This window comes from Gorilla gorilla, chromosome 3, assembly GCF_029281585.2.
Source record: "Gorilla gorilla gorilla isolate KB3781 chromosome 3, NHGRI_mGorGor1-v2.1_pri, whole genome shotgun sequence".
NCBI lineage: Eukaryota > Metazoa > Chordata > Mammalia > Primates > Hominidae > Gorilla > Gorilla gorilla.
This window is the reverse complement of record NC_073227.2, coordinates 101,868,441-101,890,014: the sequence shown is the minus strand read 5'-3', so window position 1 is coordinate 101,890,014 and position 21,574 is coordinate 101,868,441. Positions and strand designations below refer to the sequence as shown.

Below are 21,574 nucleotides of genomic sequence, written 5' to 3'. Positions count from 1 at the left end.
CTTATTCACAGTCTCAAAGGCAGTAAGCTATGGAGCTGACATATTTCCGACTCCATGCTCACTGTCTCACTGTGACACAAGCTGAAGAAATTACAGGATAGAGACATAGTCAGCGATTACTCATTGAAACCAGGAACATATTGGGTACAGGCACTTGAAGCCAGTGAAGCTCATAAAAGGGACATTGGTCATCTGACACCGAGTTACTTCACCTCTGTGGTGTTTAGTGTTCTAACTTATAAATATGAGGTTGATGATGGCAGTTCCTCAGGGATTTGCTGTTAAGCAAAAAAGAGTTGGATGTGTGTGTGTGTACATACATATGTACTATATCTCTAAATACATATATATAGTACATACATATGTACTATACCTCTAATATATATACATATATAGTACACATGTACATATGTGTATATATATAAATATATAGTACATATGTATATATATTAGAGATAGCTGTATAAACCAGTTCAATCCTTTTGAAAAGCAATAATTGGATAGTAAATAAAAAGAGCCATAAAAATGTCTATATTTTTGGCCTGGAAATCCTACTTCTAGAAATATATTCTAAGAAATGATTCAAAAGGCAAAAAAAAGAGCATATGTAATTACAGGGAGAAAATGGAAATGATAAAAATATATATCAAGATATAAAATACATTATAGTCTATGCTGATGGAACATTGTATAGTCACTAAATATTACAACTCTAGAGACTATGCAATGAGACAAAATATGTAATATGTGATGCTATGTGGATACAAGAGGTTAATACAAAGTGGTGTTCTAGCTTAATACACACGTGTTTGGATAAAGCCTGGCAGAAAACTCCAAGATATGTGAGTATGGTGAAGGGAATGTGGTGTCTTCTTTCAGAAGTCCCGTTAATGTGGAGTGTTTCTTGTTTTAATGTTCTTTGTAATTGTAGCCTGGTGGTAAGTACAGGTGGTGCTGAAGATGCATGAAACATGGGGAAGGAAGGTAACCGCACAAGGGACATTTTAAAAATCAGCATGTAAAACAACCAGGAAATAGAAATTTAAAGGCAAACATTTAGCAGAGCATTCAAGGGAAATGGGTACTGAGGGAGGTGCTGAAGAATACATTAGCAGGTCAGGCTCTAACAAGATCCTGCCAAAAAAAACTGGAAACCCAGAATGCTTGTGAGTTTGTTCTCCCCGGTGACCTTCTTTCTGCTGGCAAGCCCGTGATAATAGCCCAAAAGGAAGGAAGAAAGTGTAGCAGTATGCACAGTTTACTTAAGTTCACCAAAAACTGTACTCGACTGTAGAAGAGGGAGGAAGTCTGGTCAAGCCTGAGTGAGTCAACATTTAATCGCCCTCCACCCAGTTCTCCTCCCTTCCCAAGGCCACCTCAGCTTTCTGTCTGTGTGCTTGACCCTTCCAAGGGAGGAACTCCAGCTGTGAGGGGAGGGACCAGCCCAAATCCCTATTGGTCGGTCTCAACAACCAGGTTGAGGGGCCAGAGAGAGCATGGACCAGGACAGTGGTGATGATCTACATCACATCCCCTTTTAGGAATTTTCTTTTTCCTCTGTTTCCTCTGAGTATTTGAAAGGTCACAGCTCCCTCCATATCCTAGGCCCCAGAAAGAGCCCGTAGCCTTTGAGCAGTGTGAGGAGCAACCAAAGTGCTTTGTCATCAGTTTGTTGAAAGCTCTCTACCGATGCAAGGTACAGTTATTTTTGCTCCTTAAATAATGAGTGACAGGATGAGGTTGGAGATGGGAATGGCAATCTTTAAGGTAGAATCTGCTTCCATCTCAAAACAGAACACACCGTTACTAGCCTTGAGGTGCGGGGAGGAGGAGCAGGCATTGGATGGATGTGAACATCCTTGTTTTATATGGAGTATAAAATCAAGACTTCTGCGAGAGGAGGCATTCTTTCAGAACTATTAGGATAATTTGGGCTGCCTGGTGACTCAGCCTTAAGCAGATGCCACTTGGTCTGATCCCACTGCTCAATCAACTAGCTGAGCTTGCCAGATGATCCTCACATCTTTATTTCTTAAAAACCTTGATTATCGCTTTCCTTTTGCATCAGAAGTTGCTCTTATATTTCAGGCATCAGGATAAACACTGAAGGTAGTAATTACAGTTCAAGGCCTTAACAACTTCTTTGGTCTCCTTTTAGGGGTCCAATCTGGAAAGATAACACCAGATACCTTTCACATAGAGATTTCTGAGAAGTTCTGTAGCTTTTTGGAGTTCTGTAGCTCTGAAGTTATTATGGGAAGAAGATAAGGGGACAATTACCCTCATTTTCCAGAGATCTGGAGAGGATGGCTGGTTTGCCTGAGGCTTCAACAACTTTTCTGTAATTCCCTGCTAGTCTCCTTATTCCAAGTCCATCCTCAGCGTCCACACCCCCACATTCAGCAAATGGTGAGTTAGTGTGAAACACTGTTAAGCATCAGTCACCCAGCCTGTGTGTGTGTACATACATATGCACCATATCTCTAATACATATAATACATATATACATAGTACATACAAAACCCTGTAGGTGGGAAAAGCCTGAAATGAGGATGGGGGATAGGAAAAGGGAAATGCTATTTAATAATAACTATATGTCCCTCATTGTTCTGTGTTTTGCATATGAACCCACTGTTTCAGAAGTTCCCTCTTATGTGTGGCCCAGACTTACGTTTTTCCACCAAATAAATAATTTATAAGTAAGAAATCTATGCTTTGCAACTGCTGGGTTGTTTTGGTCTTAGGTATACCCAGTGTAAATGTATCAGGGGAATGTTTGGTCTAAAGAAAATCAGGCTGCATAACACCTTGAGAAAGCTAGTTACATGTTGCCATAGCAACTGGAGGAGCCTCAGAGTGAAGGGCAGAGTTCTTCAGAGTCACCTACTGCCTCTGCAGATTGACTTCCTTGAAACAGAATCATGTTTCACAATCATCGATACTGAACAGTTGTTTTCATTTTTAAAAAGTTACAACCTTAAGTTGATATATTTTGGCTTTTTCTCTGGTACCATTCAGTATCTTTTTACCTTTGGAAGGTGGGAGTTGGTAATGGTATCCTTTGAAACTTTCATTCATGCATTCACTAATATAGTTGGGACCTGTGCCAGTGGGGTTTGATGGTAATTACTCTTTGATGGCTGGAACATGACCTGTGAAATGAGTTGCTGGTCTCACTTTAACTCCTAATGGACAGAAATCCGTGTCTCTCAGAACCCAACTATAACGCTTGTTTTCAGGCCCCGGGAAGAAGTTAGCAATTTGAATGGCTTCTCCTGAGGGTAAACTATAGGGTCTGTTCCCCAGGAATTATACTTTGCCTTTCTAGACCACAGATATCATTGCAATTAGTCTCAAAATACCCTGTGAGATGTGTGTAAATAACACAAACCACATTTGCAGACAGGGCCACCCTTTGAGAGTACAAGTAATTTGCCTTAGGGGAAGGGGGTAAGATAATTAGTAACAGCAGGAGTAGAAATTCCAGAGGTTCATACTCCATTCCTTGCTAAGTCCACAGGAAAAAAATATCTTCCTTTTACTCAAGAAACACAGCCAATTAATGGACAGTGTGGGTGGGGATGGGTCAATATTTGTTGATTAATTTTTGAAGTTCATTTTTATTTTATGGGGTTTATTGGTGCCTACTATTAAGTTTTTTTTCCCCCCAATAACAAGTCTCTTGATGTCTTCTCTACCAAGACTGAAAAAAGTGGGTGAAAAATGTGTGTAGTGAGAACTGGGGCTGGAGGTTGGAGAGAGCTGGATTTACTGGGGTGTTTTAGAAATTAGTAAGGACATAAAGAAAAAGATTCCGCTGACACAAGAAATAATTAATTGAAAAAAAAAGAGCACATACATTGTATAAGACCTGTTTTAGATTGTGAAGGATACAAGGTAACTAAAGCATGTGTTCTGTCCTCTGTAGCTCACATTCACAGCAGATAGTCACAAGTACTCTGTTTAGTCAATTTTCTGCTGCTATAACAGAATACCACAGACTGGGTAATTTATACAGAGAAGCTATTTATTTGGCTTATGGTTCTGGAGGCTGGGAAATCCAAGACTATAGCACCAGTATCTGGTGAGGGCCCTCCCATGGTGGAAGGTGTGAGGAAGTGAGCACATAAGACAGAGAGAAAATGGGAGTTGAACTTTTATCAGGTGCCTACTCCAAAGATAACTTAACACATCCCCATGAATACAGCATTAATCTATTTAGGAGGGGAGAACCCAGATAGCCTAGTTACCTCTTAAAGGCTTCATCTCTTAATATTTTTACAATGGCAATTATGTTTCTGACGTAGGAGCTTATGGGGGGCCCATTCAAACCATAGCACACTCCAATAATAGTATTTTGGGACTTGGTAGGGAGAAATTTATTCTGACTCTAGTAAGAAGTAGAGAACAATAGTGAAATGTTTCATAGGGAATTTGAGCTGGGCTTTATAGAACAAGTAGGAATTCACAGGCAGATATTACAGAAAGGCTATTTTAGGAATCGTGAGCAGCAAAAAGAACAGCATAAATTGGAGACATTCGCAAAAATAACATGGGCCAATGTGACTTGAGATTTAGGGTAAACTATAGGGCAGCGTTGGAGTCAAAACTAAAAAAGCAAAGACTCTTTGGGAGGGCTCTAAATAGCAGGTAGAGTACTTTGGAAATTATCCCATATGGAATCAAAGATTTGGAAACCAGAGGGTTAAATAGGGTCACTTCGTTTGTTTGTTTGTTTGTTTTGAGACGGAGTCTCACTCTGTTGCCCAGGCTGGAGTGCAGTGGCACAGTCTTGGCACACAGCAACCTCTGCCTCCTGGTTCAAGCAATTTTCTTGCCTCAGCCTCCCGAGTAGCTGGAATTACATACCTGGCTAATTTTTGTATTTTTAGTAGAGACAGGGTTTCTCCATGTTGGCCGGGCTGGTCTTGAACTCCTGATCTCAAGTGATCTGCCCACCTCGGCCTCCCAAAGTGCTAGGATTATATGCATGGGCCACCGCGCCTGGCCAGGTCATTGTTTTTATGCAATGATATATTAGTAAAGTTATTTTTTAAAAGATTCACATAGTCTGATTCATGTTCTAAGAAGATATCTTAAGAGGTGAACATATTCTGAATTTATGTCAACATGTGTGTAATTAATTCCCTCAAAATGTCATAAATGGTATCCCTGTACAAGTTTAAATGGGTTTGCACAGGCTGCAAACTAAAGAAACCATGCAAAAATGCTGACTCAAGTATTTCAAGTGACAACTATCAAGTTTAAATGCTTGCGGCACTGTTGTATCAGGAAAATGGATCCATGCAGCTGGAAAGCCAGGCACATCCCTGAAATTTCCCTTTCTGTTGTTTCCTTTCTTGCAGGAACAGCAATGGAAACCTTCCATGTACAGCAGCATAACTCCAGTTTGCTTTCCAAGCCCTCTGATTGAGAAGCCAATAGGCAAAGTAAGAATGAACCTACTTTTATCAGACACTATGATTCGAGCCAGTTGGCTGTTATTTCTTTTTGCATTGAGCTATTTCGGTGAAATAATAAAATTGATCTTATAAAAGTAACTGGTATAATTCAAAGTTTGTACTATTTGGTTGGCCTTAGTAGGACTTTCTCGGGCAAAATGTTGAGTCTGAGGAAACTTTGATCCGAGAGTCCCTGTCCTCAGTGTCTGCCTCCACACCCATCCCAATGGCATCCTCCCCATCTCCCTTCACTCTTCTGATCTCTCCACTCTGATTCACCTTCCCCTGCCTATGGAAACTTATAAGAAAGAGGGTGCTTTTAGTCACTGACCTCTTCATGTGGAAATCAGCCACAATACTAACTGTACAATATTTGTCATTTAAACTATCTTGCAGACTTAAAGACTTTGCCTCTAGAAACTACAGGTATATGCTTGAATTGCTCCTGTTCTGGACCTGCAGTCACAGCCATCAGTCCCACTGGGGAGTATAGCACCCTAAAGGAAGAGTGTGGGGCTCTCTGAAGCCAGCCCACCTGGCTTCAAGTCACAGGTCTGCCATTCACGGGCTGTGTGACTTTAGCAAGTCCCCTGTTAAAAAAAAAAAAAAAAAAAAAAAGATCCAATCAAACAAAAACTCATTATAATGGTACCTGCCTCATGGGGCTGTCACAAAGATAAAATAATTTATTTATTTATTTTTATATATTTTTGGAGACAGAGTCTTGCTCTGTTGCCTAGGCTAGAGTGCAGTGGTGCAATCTCAGTTCACTGCAACCTCCGCCTCCTGGGTTTAAGCAATTCTTATGCCTCAGCTTCCCGAGAAGCTGGGACTACAGGCATGTGCCATCACACCTGGCTAATTTTTTGTATTTTTAGTAAAGACGGGGTTTCGCCATGTTGCCCAGGCTTGTCTCGAACTCCTGAGCTCAGGCTATCCACCCACTTCAGCCTTCCAAAGTGCTAGGATTACAGGCGTGAGCCACCGCGTCCTGCCTAAATAATTTAATATAAATCTACAAGAGCAAGGAATTTTTTTTTTTAATTTTTACCTATTTTGTCCACTACGTATTCAGGCACTCAAGGAGTTATGCAAATGAATTGAATACATGAATAAATGAAAAGCTAACTAGTAAGCTTAGAGAAACTACATCCCCAATTTGCTTATCTCAAGAGATAGGAGAAGGAGGTGTTGTATTTCAGAAAGAGAAACCAAACTCTGGTGAGTAGATCAAGCATACCTTCCAGGTATACCTTAACAGAAGGATCACAGTGTCCCTGGGATTCTCACCACCTTTCTGTCCTTTGCTACTGCAGTACATCTCTGGACCACACGCAATTCAGAATCTAGTATGAAACATAGTCACTGCCAGGAAAAGCCAAAAACAAACAAATAAAAATTCTTTAAATAGTGTTCTTATAGATATATGTGGGTAGAACCAGAGGGGGGTTTTTTGCAGTTTTTAAAGGAAATGAATCTGTTTTCCTAGCTAATTCCTGGTAATTTTGACTTGGCCACAAGTCCTGCCAAGGCAGCTGTATGCGGAGTGTGAAATCCCGGGTGAAGCAGAAGCCTCCTGTCTGTGCTGTCAGCGAGGCTGACATTTTGCAGGCGTAGCAGGGGAGCAACCCTAGTTTCTTGGGACTGTGTTTCTGTACTTTGTGTTTGGTGAGGTCTGCACTTCCCCTCTGCTAACTTCAGTTCCAAGTAAGAGGAATATCCTTTCGCCCAAAGATTAAAGCAACCAGCTGACAACAAAACACACCCTGGATGTCACAGAATGTGTTGCTAACTGTTCCAATATTCACAGCCTTGCCCCCATGGCTGTCCCCTCTAGCCCCCATATTTTGACATTGTTTATATAGCCTCTAAATAGATCACCAGTTTGTCTGTGGAGACAGAGAGAAGCCTTTTCAAAGGCGAAGGTCAAAAGTCAATGAACCCCTCAGGGGTCGCTTGACTAAATTTCATTTCAATTCAGTATGTGGTCCGGAGTTTACTCCCTGGTTTTCTAGGCATGATGAGGAACAGAAGCAGCAGTATACAGATGTTAGGGAGTGGCTTTTTGAAATGCTTTTCAGAGAGGGGGAGTGAATTTAGCACAGTATGACCATCCGTGCTTCTGTGATATTGTCTCTCTGTGTGATTCTCGGGCCCTCCTTCCCCACTGGGGCAGGTAGCAGATGGGCTTTCTGTACGGTGTCACCAGGACTGTTCTGGGTCGAGTGAGATCGCTCCCAAAGGACGCTCTTGCTCTCTTTTATCGTAGCTCTGGCTTTTGGGCTTAATATACTTGCCATAAATTACTCTAATGAATTTATTTTGCAGTCAGCTTTGATATTCATCTACCTGGAGGGGAGAAATGACGCTAAAAAATGTAAACAGAGTCAATCTATAATTATAGGGGCCCATGGAAGGCAGCATTTCGGTGGATAGTTGAAACCTATGGTTAATCTGCCCAGAATCCAAACTATCTTCCTCACTACCAAGAAATTTTGAGGGTAAGGCTGAAAGCTGGCTCAAGATGGGATTTTCACCACCCAAACAATGATTCTCCAAGCTGAATCAGGGATCAGCATTTTGTTGTTGTTGTGGGGGAAGGGAGTGTCTTGTGAAAACCCACAATTGGAAAACAGAGGATTTCAATGTGAGCACATGATAGAAAACAACATTTTGGAGCCAGCTCAAATCTTAAAACTAAATGATAACTCTTTTCCTTAATGGTTGTGATGAGAGGGTAGGCATAATGGGGAAAAACTCTTGGAGCAGAGAGGAAGAAGCCAGAGAAATCACTCTGGGCAACAGGCAAGCAAGCCTAGAATACGTGGTTATCTACCCGTCAGATAAAGAGAAATCGAGTGTTTTATTTTACATAATTGGAGTCAGCGCCTGTTGAATGAAACATACAAATTTATGTAAATAAGAATGCAAATGTTAAAAATATGTGTCTTGGGATTTCCTGGGGATAACCTGGCAGCTTTGTCTTCCTTTCCTTTGCAGCTGCTAAATATTGTGTTGTGAAATCTCCAGCTGAACTTATTCCATCAAATCCCACAATGTTACAGCTAGAAGACTTTTCTTTGTAATTTATAGGAGATACTTTGGAGGATGAACTAAAACAGAGTAAACTTTAACATATTTTACAGTAAACATGTTACTCCCTAGTGGTTGCACAGGCCAACAATAAATGCAAAAAGAATTGCAGGATTTTAATAAATTAATGGGAGATTCAAAGTAGACTACTGAAAGGGAATTGGACAATGATGATGAAAACTAAAGCAGGGACCGAGGGAAATAGGTAACATTAGAGGTTAACATAAAAAATTACCAGGCTCTCCGCAAAATTCTCATTGGTGCTACTGGCGAGGTATTGTGCATATCATGCCAAGTTAAAACAACCAAGTAAAATGCCATGACCTCAGCAAACTGTGCAGGTTTCTCCAGATACATAAGCAAACAACTGCTTTGAATAAGGGGCTGCCCATGACCGTGACTGCCAACTTGCCTTTCTCAACAGAATTTAGGAGACACCTTAATCTGATTGACTTGTCCTCAATCAAAAAGAAAAAGTAATAAATAAAATTATTTTATTTGACCAGAAGGAAATGGAGAGATAAACTGCTTTGAAGGATAGCAGTGTTATTAAATGAAAGGATGTCTAAGAAAGTAAACAAGACTCCCTAGGCGTTCCGTATTTGTGAGTGAGGGAAAGGGAAACTGAAGGAGCCAGGTGGAAGTAACTGGATAAACAACAGATTAAAAAGAAAGGAACTGGTGAACTTTGAATCAACAAAACACAGATCTGCTTTATTTCAAGGTTGGGAAGCCTCCACGGGAAGAAAAAATTAGAGGTGTCCTTTTCATAGATTAATCTTTAGCTTCTTTCACCACCACACAATTTTTCCTAGCAAAAGAATGTTTAGCTTAGCTAATGGGGACCATTTTAAGAGTAGTCATGTAAGTCACAGGCTGTTCAAAATTACTGAACATTATATTATTATATTATGGCTAGATATGGATGGACAGCACTAATTCCATAGGTGCCTTGGGACATCATATTCATTATTTAGGGCTGTCAGTGACCCAAGAAGATGGAGAAGTCAACTCAACAACTAGTGTATAGACTACTGCTGCTTCCAAAAAATACTGAAAGTCGTGTGTGGAATAATTGGAAGATATTGATTCTTAGCAAAGCAAGTCATAACAACTACTATAGTTGTATAAGAACATGATCTTAGTTTTTCTGTGCGTACCCCTGATTTGGCTGGAACTCTTTTGCTATACATTTAGCTTCTGGTCACTGAGGCAAAATGTGTTAAGCCAAGTAATTTTCTTCTGTAGCTTTTTGTGATGAGGTGAAGAAAAGTTTCCAGTCAAATAGTCCGTTTTTTTCTTCTAAAATAATGGAAGCTTCAGTTGGGCATATGTCCACCCAGAAGAAAAGCACATTTATCAGCCTCCCTTGCAGCTAGATGTGGCTATATGGCTAGATTATGGCCAATGGGATGTGAGTGGACATGATGTATGTAACTTACAGGTCATGTCCTTTATAAAAAAGCCCTGCCTCTTATGTTAGCTGGAATACAGATGTGGTAACAGAAGCTAGACCAGCCACCTGAGACCAAGAGAGAAGGGCAGAGAAACAACATTGAAAAGTTGAGGTCTCTGATTCCATAGAACACTTGGCTGCTTGTGCTCTGACTATAATTGCCTAAGACAGAAATACACTTCCGTTTGGTTTATGCCACTACTATTTTGGTCGTTATTACTGTGGCAGCAATAATATCTTACTGCACAATTACACAGAGCAGAGAGTAGGCTGCCTGTTCTGTGGGAAGTCACTGAGAGAACCTGATACAATAAATAGCAGTGAAAGGAATGGAGATGCTAACTTGTTAGCACCCATTTCCTAAATCCAGCCTCGTTGAGAAAGAAGAGGCAGATAAGCTAACTTCTGGCTTGAAGAACATGGTGGTGAGCAGGACTCTGCTTAGCAGAGAGCCCTGTCTTTCAGTTCTGAAGGCAATAAACCTAGGTATCTAATTTCAAAGAAATTCTCCTTAGAACTGAGGCAAACAGATTCTACTGAAACTACTCAAACTCAAGAGTCCATTTTCTATCAAATAATGTTTCTATTGATACTAGCTGTTTGTCCACTGTAGTGAAGTCCATTGTCTATCAAACAATTCTTCCAAGGATACTTACTGTAGGTAGGAGGTGTCATTAGTTTGGGGATATTCACAAATAGTTTCATGTCTGTATTTCACATAATATTCTATTTCATTATCTGAGGCAGGTTTGGATTCCCTAGGGCAACCATCTTGGACTCCAGCTTTTGCTATAACTCTATCACACAGGCTTTCTATGGGAACAATGAATCATTACCTCATACCTCATTCTAGATCCATTCTTTTTTTATTTAACATGAAGTAATACTTATTGTTTTCGCTTAATAGACTAACCCTCTAAAAAGGCAATGGTTACTATCATACACTAGAGTCCATGGCAGATTTTTTCATCCTGCCTTTCCCCTAAATGTCTGAAACCATGATATGTACATAGTAGCCAGGTAGTGCCTGTCTGTTGATGGTGAAATGAATGCAAAATTTTAGTTTGTTATTCAGTTAGGTATTTTCATCTTCTTATCCTCATTCGTAATGGTTTTTGAAGTAGTATTCTATGTTAGTGGCTTACTATATTTGACTAAGGACAAATAATTTTTAAAATCAGTATTATCTGTACTGTCTTGTAAATATTAAATAATCAGAGGGGGGACTATAGATTTCTTAAATTTAGAGTCCTGGCTTCTCACTACCACCCAAGCATAACCTAGGCTGAAGTTTACTACATTAATTCCATCTGTAGGAGTTCAACTGGGTAAAAAAATACAGTCTGATGCATTAAGGTGAGAAGTTTATCCACCCTAACATTCCTAACAGGCAAGATGTTTCTATAAATAGACTTGATAAACTCAAAAGAGTTGTAATAAAATTTAACAAATGAGCTTAAGCCAATGGCAATTCATTTTATGTCCTCCTTTAAGGATAAAAGTATTTAATGTTAGCTCTCAAAAGCCACAGAAAATAAATGAAATGTGAACAATTAATATCTGTAGAATATTTATTAGGCTTATAAATTGATTAATTTTAGAAGTATGTAGATGCCTCCCCACTATAAAACTGAGAAACAATAAACGTGAGAAACAGGTATCATTCTTGTTCTTCTGATCCTGCTTTACAGCTTATCTTTAAAGGTTAAAACATATGGTACAACATGTATGGACTAAATGCACACACACATCACCATATACTGATGTGTAAATATAAATAAATGTTTTGTTAACAGCATATGCACACGAACACAACACACACCATCCTCAGATCCTTGCTGCTGTGGAATGTGCTGCTATCAAAGGGCACAGAGTCATGTTTGTATTACAGAGATATTGTTTATTCTTTCCTTGTCACAATGTGCTGATACTTTTCCATTAACACCACCCTAATGTCTCTTCCAGAACCCAGGTGAAAAATATCAAGTGGAACTTCTGATGGAAAAATGCTAAGTAGATGGCCTGGTGTATTACTGAGGGAAAAAGAAACTTTAATTTGTACCACCTGAGAGTAGTCAAAACACATGACCTAAGGCTGCCATAGGATGCATATACCCTCTTTTCACATAGATAGGAAAAAAAAATCACTGAGCTCTGTGAAGCCGCACCACTGAATTATCAGCAGGATTAATACAGAATTAAGGCAGTTTTGCTACCTTCCCAATCTCCTTGCCCTTGAGTTCCTTTTGTTATCTTCCCAGTACTCTTGAGAAAGCCAAAGGAAGCACTCCCTGGAAATATTGCATTCTCAGCTGAAAGCTAGCCAAGCATCCACTAAGAAATAAACAGACATTGAATACCTACCATGTGTGAGGCAGTGTGCTATAAACTGTAATCCAGGGCAATTTTGTATAAATGATAACAGAAATAATAATTATTACAACAATTACTATTGTTTGAGGACTCTGTGCCAAACACTAACGTAAGTTCTTTATAAGCATTATCTCATTTAATCATCTTACAGATGAAGCCTAGGTGATAAACAACTTGTTCAAAGTCACAAAGCTAATAAATGGTACGTTGGCATTCAGACCCAGGCATGCTGACTCAAGAACCTATGTCTCAACCACCTGCTAGAGAAGTGCTTTTTTATTTGGACAATCTCTTTCCTATTCCTAGTTGAAATATAATCAAAGTTTCCTGAGAGGACACAGAAGGATGCCAAAAAAAGTATGACCTGGCTTATATTATGGGTCACTCTGGCTACAGTTAGCCAACCTTAGATTTTCATTTTCTAAAGGGCCCCAGTTATAAATAGCAACTGTGCACAAATGGGAAATAATGTGTGAGCATGCAGCCTTAGGCTGATCCTTTAAAAGCAGTTGCTTTACAAAGAAATTTAAAGGGAGTATGAGCTGCAAAGATGTCACCATGAGGTTACGCAGATCAAAATAGTATTCTTCAGAAGCTATTCCATATATTTAGGTGTCCCAGTTTATCTCCTCTGGGAGAAGGAGGCTTAGTGTTCACCTAATCCATGAGGTTATGCATTTAATTTTCAGAACTTTAACACTGTCAATGAAAAGACTCAAAGTGATATTATTAAATATCATTAAAGTTCAGTTTAATGAAAGAATTACAATCAAGTCAAGGGTGGAGCTGAAATCTCCACTCACCACTAATGCCTGTAAAGTTTTTGCATATAGGCAGCTTGGATGCCTGTTAAAATAAATGAGTACAAATGAGGTGAACAGAGAGCAGATCGCATAAAAGTTTATGGTCTGAACAGTAGGGAGGTAATTAGTGGAGCGATGAACTCCCCAGTTGTGTCTGTGTTTTTAAAGGTCACTTCCTGTATTTCATAAAAGATGGGGGATTACTTTCATAGGACTTTGCTTGCACCATTGTGAACATTTATTTCAGCCCACCTTATTTTAAGGTTGTTTGATTGCACATCTGTCTTTTGCACTGGCTTGTAATCTCCTTGACTAGGGGCTGAAGTGGGGCAGGATCATGCTCTATTAATGTCCCCAAAGCACCAAGCACAATTCTTTTCACATAGTAGCTGCTTGTTAAGGAGAGGGAGTGGCAGAAAAAGGAAAGGAAAGCAATTCTCACACTGATGAATCCGAGATCCATGTTTTCTGATTACCTGGGTTCAGGTTGCTTTTTATTACATGCCTTCTGAAACCTCTCTAATGAATTCCTTACTGGAAAATTTAACTTTACCTTAAAAGACAGTTGCTTACAGAATGATAACGCTTGAAAGGCTCTATTCATTTGTAAAAGTCAGAAACTACAATTTTTACACTAAGGAGTTTCAAAAAGAATCAGCCATAAGAGATGTTATGTTGAGATTAAAACAAAATAGAAGCCGAGCCCTATGACGTGTGCCTGTAATCCCTGCTATTCAGGAGGCTGAGGTGGGAGGATTGTTTGAAAGCAGCCACTGCACTCCAGTCTGGGCAACATGGTGAGACCTCATCTCTAAAAAAAAAAAAAAAAAAAAAAAACAGGGAGAGAGAGAAAGGAGAAAATGAAAATGTTCTCATGCTTTGTGAAAGGAAGTTAGTTGTTTCCTTCATTCACAGCACCAGTGAAGGGGATCTTGCCAGGATTGGTAGGAAACCCCTAACTGCCAAACCCAGAGAATACATTCCAATTCTTCTCTGACTTGATCTTCACAGCATTTGACTCAATTGCCCTCTTCTGGAAAGTTGTTCCTGTCTTGGGTTTTATGAGAGCAGACCATTCTAATTCTCATCTGACCTTCTTGGTCTCTCTTACAACAATACCTCCAATGTTGTGTTACCCAGTGTTCCATCCCTGGTGCACTTTGTGTTTTTTTGTTTGTTTGTTTGTTTTTGTTTTTTTTTTCAGATGGAGTTTTGCTTTTGTTGCCCAGGTTGGAGTGCAATGGCACAATCTTGGCACACCACAACCTCTGCCTCCCGGGTTCAACCAATTCTCCTGCCTCAGCCTCCCGAGTAGCTGTGATTATAGGCATGCGCCACCACACCTGGCCAATTTTGTATTTTTAGTAGAGACGGGGTTTCTCCATGTTGTTCAGGCTGGTCTCAAGCTCCTGACCTCAGGTGATCCGCCTGCCTTGGCCTCCCAAAGTGCTGGTTGTGTTTTTTGTGTATGTATGTAAATCAACTCTCTCCCTTTGAGCAGTTGTCTTTATTCTGTTGGTTCATTTACTCAACCTGTTCAGAACTAAACTAGTTAGCTTCTCTTTCCCTTCTGCTTCTCGTGCTCTACAAATGTTCTGTTTCTCCCTCACTGAATGGTCCTATCTTCTACCCAGCAATTCAGGCCTTAACATCTCGCTGTCTCCTTCCTCATTATGAAATCTCTATTTATGGCCCTCATCATCTCTCATCTGGACACTGCATACAAGTTGTAAATATGATCAACTTACTTTCTCCACTAAGATGTGGAATGGCATCTATTGGCTTCTGAGTTGGTCCGCATCTCTGGATGGCAGAGGGAGCCATGTGGGATGTATCTACCCCTCTGGCCTCAGTGCCCACTGCCCATTGCCTCCAATGCTGTACCCCAGTCTCAACTTCACAACTTGGTGCCATTGTTCACCCTGCTCCTTCTGCTTGTTCTTGTCTAGTTCCTTTCTCTTTCAAAAAAATCTATCTTACAATTCACCTCCCTTCTTTTCCTCCACTGCTAGAAACTCTGTTCTGGGTTAACTGTACCTTGCACTTTCTTTTATTACAGCATTGCTCTCACTCAGTTGAAATAGCATGTAATTGTCTCCTCTGAGTAATGAGTGTGTCTCTAATCTTTGTCTTGAATGTGTGGCACATACTAGGCATGGCATGGTCCAGAAATCCTGCTTGTGCCTGTGAATACCTTTTCTATTCATGTCACCACATACTGAGAATGCAGAGCTCATTCAAACCTAGAATTCAGAACTCTTCTTCTCACTTGCATATTTTTTCATTCTCCAACCAGAGCACCAGACTCTTAACTTCATTAATGAGGAAAATAAAACACTTCTTTTCCTTACAGATGATTAATGGCTATTACTATGCTAAAACTCGTCTTAAGGAAAGGAAAGATTTTTATCAGTTAAGACCACAAAGACTCAAGCCTCGGCCAGTGTGAATTCCTCTCTATTAACTGATAACAATGAGATAATTGAGGAAGATAGGCATATTAAACAATTTAGGCGATTCTACCCAATCTATTTTATTAAAGAGAATTGCAATGGGAGTTAGAACTGCCTGCTGTGCCTTTAGTAGGCAAGAGTGATAAATGTGATTAGCAATTCCAGATGCTGTATGTATAAAGAGAAGGAAAAATGGTTACTGACTCCAGCTTGACTTTTGATATGAGACCAATCACAGAAGAAACCTAGGCTTCCTGTACCTTGAAAATATCTGACCTGTTTAAAGTTAGGCATTCTGGTAGGGGAATGCCAAGTGTGAAAAGATAAGAGCTTTGCACCTATGAATTTAAACACCACACAAAGAAGAGCTTATTGCATTAAAATTGTACTTTTGGGTTTTAGTCAAAACTGATCATTACAAAAACAAATTTTAATGATATACTTCTAGAGGATATGAGATACAAAACAAAATCCTCACATACTTTCATTTCGGCATGGAACAACTCTTACTATGGGGAAACCACATTTATAATGATATAACCAACAAAGTTTTATCAAATGTATTAGATGCATATCATTTGATCGATAGTGCTAGGTATTTTGAAACATACTAAAGAAGTTATTCCAGTCTTAAGGGATACAGACAGACTTATTCAGTGCTGGAAGGTCATTTAAATGTCACCTACTCTAACTTCCCATCTGTTGCTTAAATCTGTTCTACAAACATCTGCCAATCCTCCTGTAAATATCTCCAGTGATAGGGAACTTTCTGCCTTGTGAGGCAGCTCATTTCACATTTATACAGATCTTATTATGAATAATAATAAATGTATTGAGTGCTTACTATGTGCCAGACCCCAAGTTAAGTGTATCTTCAAAAATCCTATTTGATCTTCATCACAACCTTATAAAATGGTATAGTTATTAATTCCATTTTAGTGGAATTAATGATGAGAAAACTGATGCTTAGCAAGGTTGGGCAGCTTACCTAACAACACATAGCTGGTAAGTAGAGGACGTGGTTTTGACACTGTGGTCTACATTCATAAACAGTATACAAATGCAGCTTCTCTAGCTCAACTTCCTTCCTATGTTGACCTTAAATTTACCTTCTTATAGCTTCTATTCATGGGCCCTAATTTTTAGTGGGTCGACACTAAACATGTCCAATCCCTTTTCCACATGGCAACTCTTAAATTAGTTGAAGGTAGCTACCTAACCCGCTCGACCCTTTCAGTCTTTCTACTGGATTTACAGTTCATCGCCTTCCAATTTTCCTTATATGAGATGGTTTCTGGGCCCTTCAGCATCATGGTAACTGCCCTCTGGACTGACTCTATTTTAGCCTTTTACACAATTCACACAGTATAAAATTACTTTTTATGTAGAATTAGTTTTGTTGGAAGAATGGCAACACAAGGTTGAGTTAGATGCTTGTGGTCAATCAAAGTGACTAAATGTTTTGCATATATGTTGACAAGCTCTATCTCTGCTTTCCTGTATTCACAAGTTGATTTTTTTTTTAACTTGAATTTAGAGCTTTGCACTTATCACAGTTATTTTTGTCTTAATTGTGTGGTTTATTATTCTAGAATGCTGAAATCTTTTAGGATTGAGATTCTGCCATCTGACATTTTTTTATATTCCCTTTGTATCCATTAACTTCTGCCATATATTAAACCACCCCAGACTTAGTGAATCTTAAAATAGCAACTTTGCTTCTAATTCCATGTGTCAGCAGTTAGTTTGGGCTCAGCTCAGTGTCCTTTTAGACTTGACTGGGCTCACTCATGCATCTGTGGTCAGGTGGGAGCTGGTTGGTCTAGAAGAACCTCAGCTGGGATGGTTAGTCTCAGCTCTACGTGACCTTTCATTCAACAGGCTAGCCTCAGAAAGGGAGGGAATCCCGTGACAGCAAATGAAATAAGAAGGCCCCCTGAGTCCTCAGCTCAGGACAGGCATATCATCACCTGCCCCACACTGTATTGGCCAAAATAAATCCCAAGGCCAGCGAAATTGAAGGTTGGAAAAATAAACTCTATCTCTTGATGGAAGAACATTCAAAATCACTTTCCAAGGTCCTACATGTAGGAAGACATGAAAACTGTCATTTTTGAAATCTGCCACCCTGTTAGAATCATGTCATTTGTGGATTTGATAAGCACACCATCAAAATTACCCCCTTTAAAATTTCATAGGAATTTCAATTTAATAATGTCTAAAAGTAAAGTCCTATGTCATATCACTTTTGCTTATACAATCTAGTTAGACAACCAATACACTGTAAACAGTAAAAGAAAAAAATATATGCTAAATGATAACATTCTGTTTCTGAAAGGCATAATTTAAAGGACAGAAAGATCTGTAAGGGCCACCATCAGGAAAATGCTTCTTGATGAGATTAAACTTGGTCTAGATTTTTAAAAAGGCTAAAATCTGAATTGGAAGAAAGGCATTTAGGTTAGGGATTGGCAAGTGTAAAAGCACACAGGATCAGAGAATGGACTAGGGTGACAAGATTGGAGAGTTAATTCTGAAAAATGAGTGGGAGAAGAAAGCCTGGCTAAGTGGTGAGGGATCTATAGTGAGAGAACATGAATTTGAATTTGATTTGGTAAGCAGTAGGGAACTATAGATAGTTCTTGAGAAAAAACACAATGTGATTAAAATTTTTGAAGACTAACCTAGCGTTAATTTGAATGGAAGTTTTTGGAGTCAGGGAAACCATTCATAATAAGCCTTACAGCTTTTCTTTTCTTTTCTTTTTTTTTTTTTTTTTTCCCCTGACTGAAACCAAACATCTGATACTGTTTTTTCCTAAGGTAGAAAAGAAATGGCCCAAATAATTACTTTCTCAATAAGTTTCATTTCTACCAACTTAAGGAGCAGGCAAAAAGTGCCAACATTTGGAAACAGGTGAATGTGTTCCTTTTCTTAAAGAAGGGGAAAAGGAAATGTAACTACTTCTGCTTAAGTCTGAGTTGTATGTCATGTGTACAGATTTTTCAAGGTTATTTCCCTCAATGGCAAAATGTTGGTTTGCAGAAATAAAAAGCTGACAGTTTCAAGATTCAAAAACTTAGTGATTCAACAAAACCCTGAGTAATCACAAAAGTGTAGTTTTCCATTCTGGTATAGAAGTCCTCCTCACTGTTAGAGGACACAACAGACACCCAATTTTCTCAGCTATTCACTCAGACTGAGTCTAACTGTAGGGTCTCTGTAAATAAACCACTCTGTAATCAATGTTCTAATGCCAGGATGCCGAGAGCGTTGGGAAAATTATTAAATGTTTAGAAAACAGTTTAGGATTCCCCCTAGAAAAACACGAATTTGTCAGAATTCCATCACTAGATGGGTGATGTGATAAAGGCCATTTTCACTACTTGTCTTCAGACTTTCTTGGGACACATCCTTTCTGGAAGAAATCAATTTAAATCTTCATTTAACCTTGTACACCAAAATGAATTCAAAGAATTGAATGTTAATAAATAAATAAATAAATAAATAACATTTTGGAAAAAATACTGGTGATTGTTTAATGATCTAGTATTTTAATAGAGTAAGACTTTCTTAGCTTAAAAATGTTGGAGCCCTAGGGTGCTAAAGGATCTAGGCAACAATTAATGCCTATTAAAACCATTAGCTCTTTGGGAATTTTGTAAAGGGTACATCAGGCTGACAATACCTGAAATCACTAATTAATTTTAACATTGCTAAATGTGGAACACTCAGAAATTATGTGTCTCATGACATGATGCAATAGGAAGTTTATGGCACCACCTATGAAGTATTCTGCCTAAAGATATTAAACCTGAAGCTTATCAAATCTGTAAATCTGACTACGACTTGACTGAAAATTTAGTGACAAAGGAATATAGTAAATGACATCACAAGGATATAGCATCCAAACCCAGAAAGCGGATATTCTTTAGGATAAATGACCCAGTTTCCTCAACAACGAAATGGCCTGGAATAGAAAAAAGAGGGAGAACTTAAAATAACATACCAACCAAATATAGCACATGGATCCTGTTTTAATATGGATTCAGAAATCCAATTCTGAAATGACATTTTTTAAAAATCAGGAGGCTGGGCGTGATGGCTCATGCCTGTAATCCCAGCACTTTGGGAGGCTGAGGTGGGCGGATCACAAGGTCAGGAGATCAAGACCATCCTGGCTAACACGATGAAACCCCATCTCTACTAAACAAAATACAAAAAATTAGCCAGGCGTGGAGGCGGGCGCCTGTAGTCCCAGCTACTTGGGAGGCTGAGGCAGAAGAATGGTGTGAACCCAGGAGGTGGAGCTTGCAGTGAGCTGAGATCGTGCCACTGCACTCCAGCCTGGGCGACAGAGCGAGACTCTGTCTCGAAAAAAAAAAAAATCAGAAAAAACTGAGCCTGATTGGATATCAGACATGAAGGAATTACTGTTAATGTTGATGAGTGTGTTTATTGTATTTTAGAAGCTCTTATCCACTAGAGACATATTCTGAAGTATTTATATATGACATAACATTATATCTGAGATTTACTTTAAAATGCTTCAGCGAAAGAATCCTGGGGAAAGGGGAGAGAGTTGATGAAAGAAGAATTGCAGAGTGTTGATAGTTATTGTGCCGAGTAGTAAGACATGTGGGTTTATTATAATATTCCTGCTACTTTTGTGTATGTTTGGAAATGTCCATTCAAATTATTTCAAAGTCATTGGAAAAAATCACAAAGGAAAAGGTCAATATGTTCTATTTAAATGAAATTAAGAACTTCTATGCCTTCTTAAACAGCAAGCTGGGGAAAATATTAGTTACAAATATGGCAGACAAGCAATTAACATCTGTTTTTATACACATACATGCATATGCGTATACATGCAGGTTGATAGGAAAAATACTAAGCATCTAATAGCTAAGTGATAGAATTCAGAAGGGGAAATATAAATTGCTTAAAATGTCCTTTTAGAGATAATCATTAAAAAGCAAGTTGAAGTATTTAAAATTGCTAAAGCAAGCTGTACTCTGGAACATCTATGCCTATTATGTCCTGGAAAACAGTTATTTCCTATGATCAATGAGAAATTTTTGAAAATACTAGCAGCTTTCTTATTAAATGCCAAAAAAGTGCCATGTGCTGTACAGTAAGGACTATTTTGGGAAAGTCTTTCTAACACTTCTTCAGTGCTGATAAAATCCCAGACAAGAATCTTTGCTGGGGCTGGATAGGTAGTGTTTCAAATGAACTCAGGGAGTGGGTTGTGACAAGGAAGGGCTTCACAGGGTGTTTCTAGGGGTGTTGACAATGTTCTTCTTAATTTGGTTGATAGCCATATGGGTGTTCCTTTGTAACGACTTATTAAACTGTGCATACAGATTTTATGCCCTTTTTGGTAAATGCATTATATTTTATAATACAATTTTTTTTTTTTAGAGTAAACTTCAACAAGTGTAGTCACCCTTGAGCTGAGTTGCTTTATGTGGTGGTTGGCTCCAAATCACCCTGAGTGACCAAAGTGGACATAACTGCTTTAGAATGGAGTCCAGCATAACAGTAGGATGGGGGCTCTATAATGGTAGAAGTTACTTCCCAAGAGGAACTCTTAACTCATGTTTGGCTATTCGGGTTTTCCCCAGAGGCATTATTGGCTGTTGCGGGGGTGTTCAGTTCTGGAAATACCCAAAAATATAGTACCCCAGGAATACTAGTACTGGTAGATTGTACTCCAAGAATTCTCTGAGAAGGTGTTTTTTCTTTTTTCAAACCCATCCATATGGGATGTTTTTAAGGACAGAAGAACTCCATATATTTGATAAATTAAGATACTGTCCTCAGGACTTTCTATGAATGGGCAAACTCTGAGATGGCTTTCTAATGGTGAAGATGGATTTATTCTTTTTTTTTTTTTTTTTTTTTTGAGATGGAGTCTTGCTCTGTTGC

The 21,574-nt window shown here is 39.0% G+C and overlaps 1 protein-coding gene across 3 annotated transcripts in view; it reads left to right on the top strand.

Annotated features, from left to right (window-relative positions):
• The window catches only part of RASGEF1B (RasGEF domain family member 1B), a 619,996-nt gene that overhangs the window by 438,009 nt on the left and 160,413 nt on the right, over nt 1–21,574 (top strand). For all 3 annotated transcript variants that reach the window (XM_063705365.1, XM_055384935.2, XM_055384941.2), the window contains exon 4: nt 5,367–5,450. In XM_063705365.1, coding sequence (XP_063561435.1) covers nt 5,367–5,450 — 84 coding nt within the window. The remainder of the gene's footprint in view (nt 1–5,366; nt 5,451–21,574) is intronic.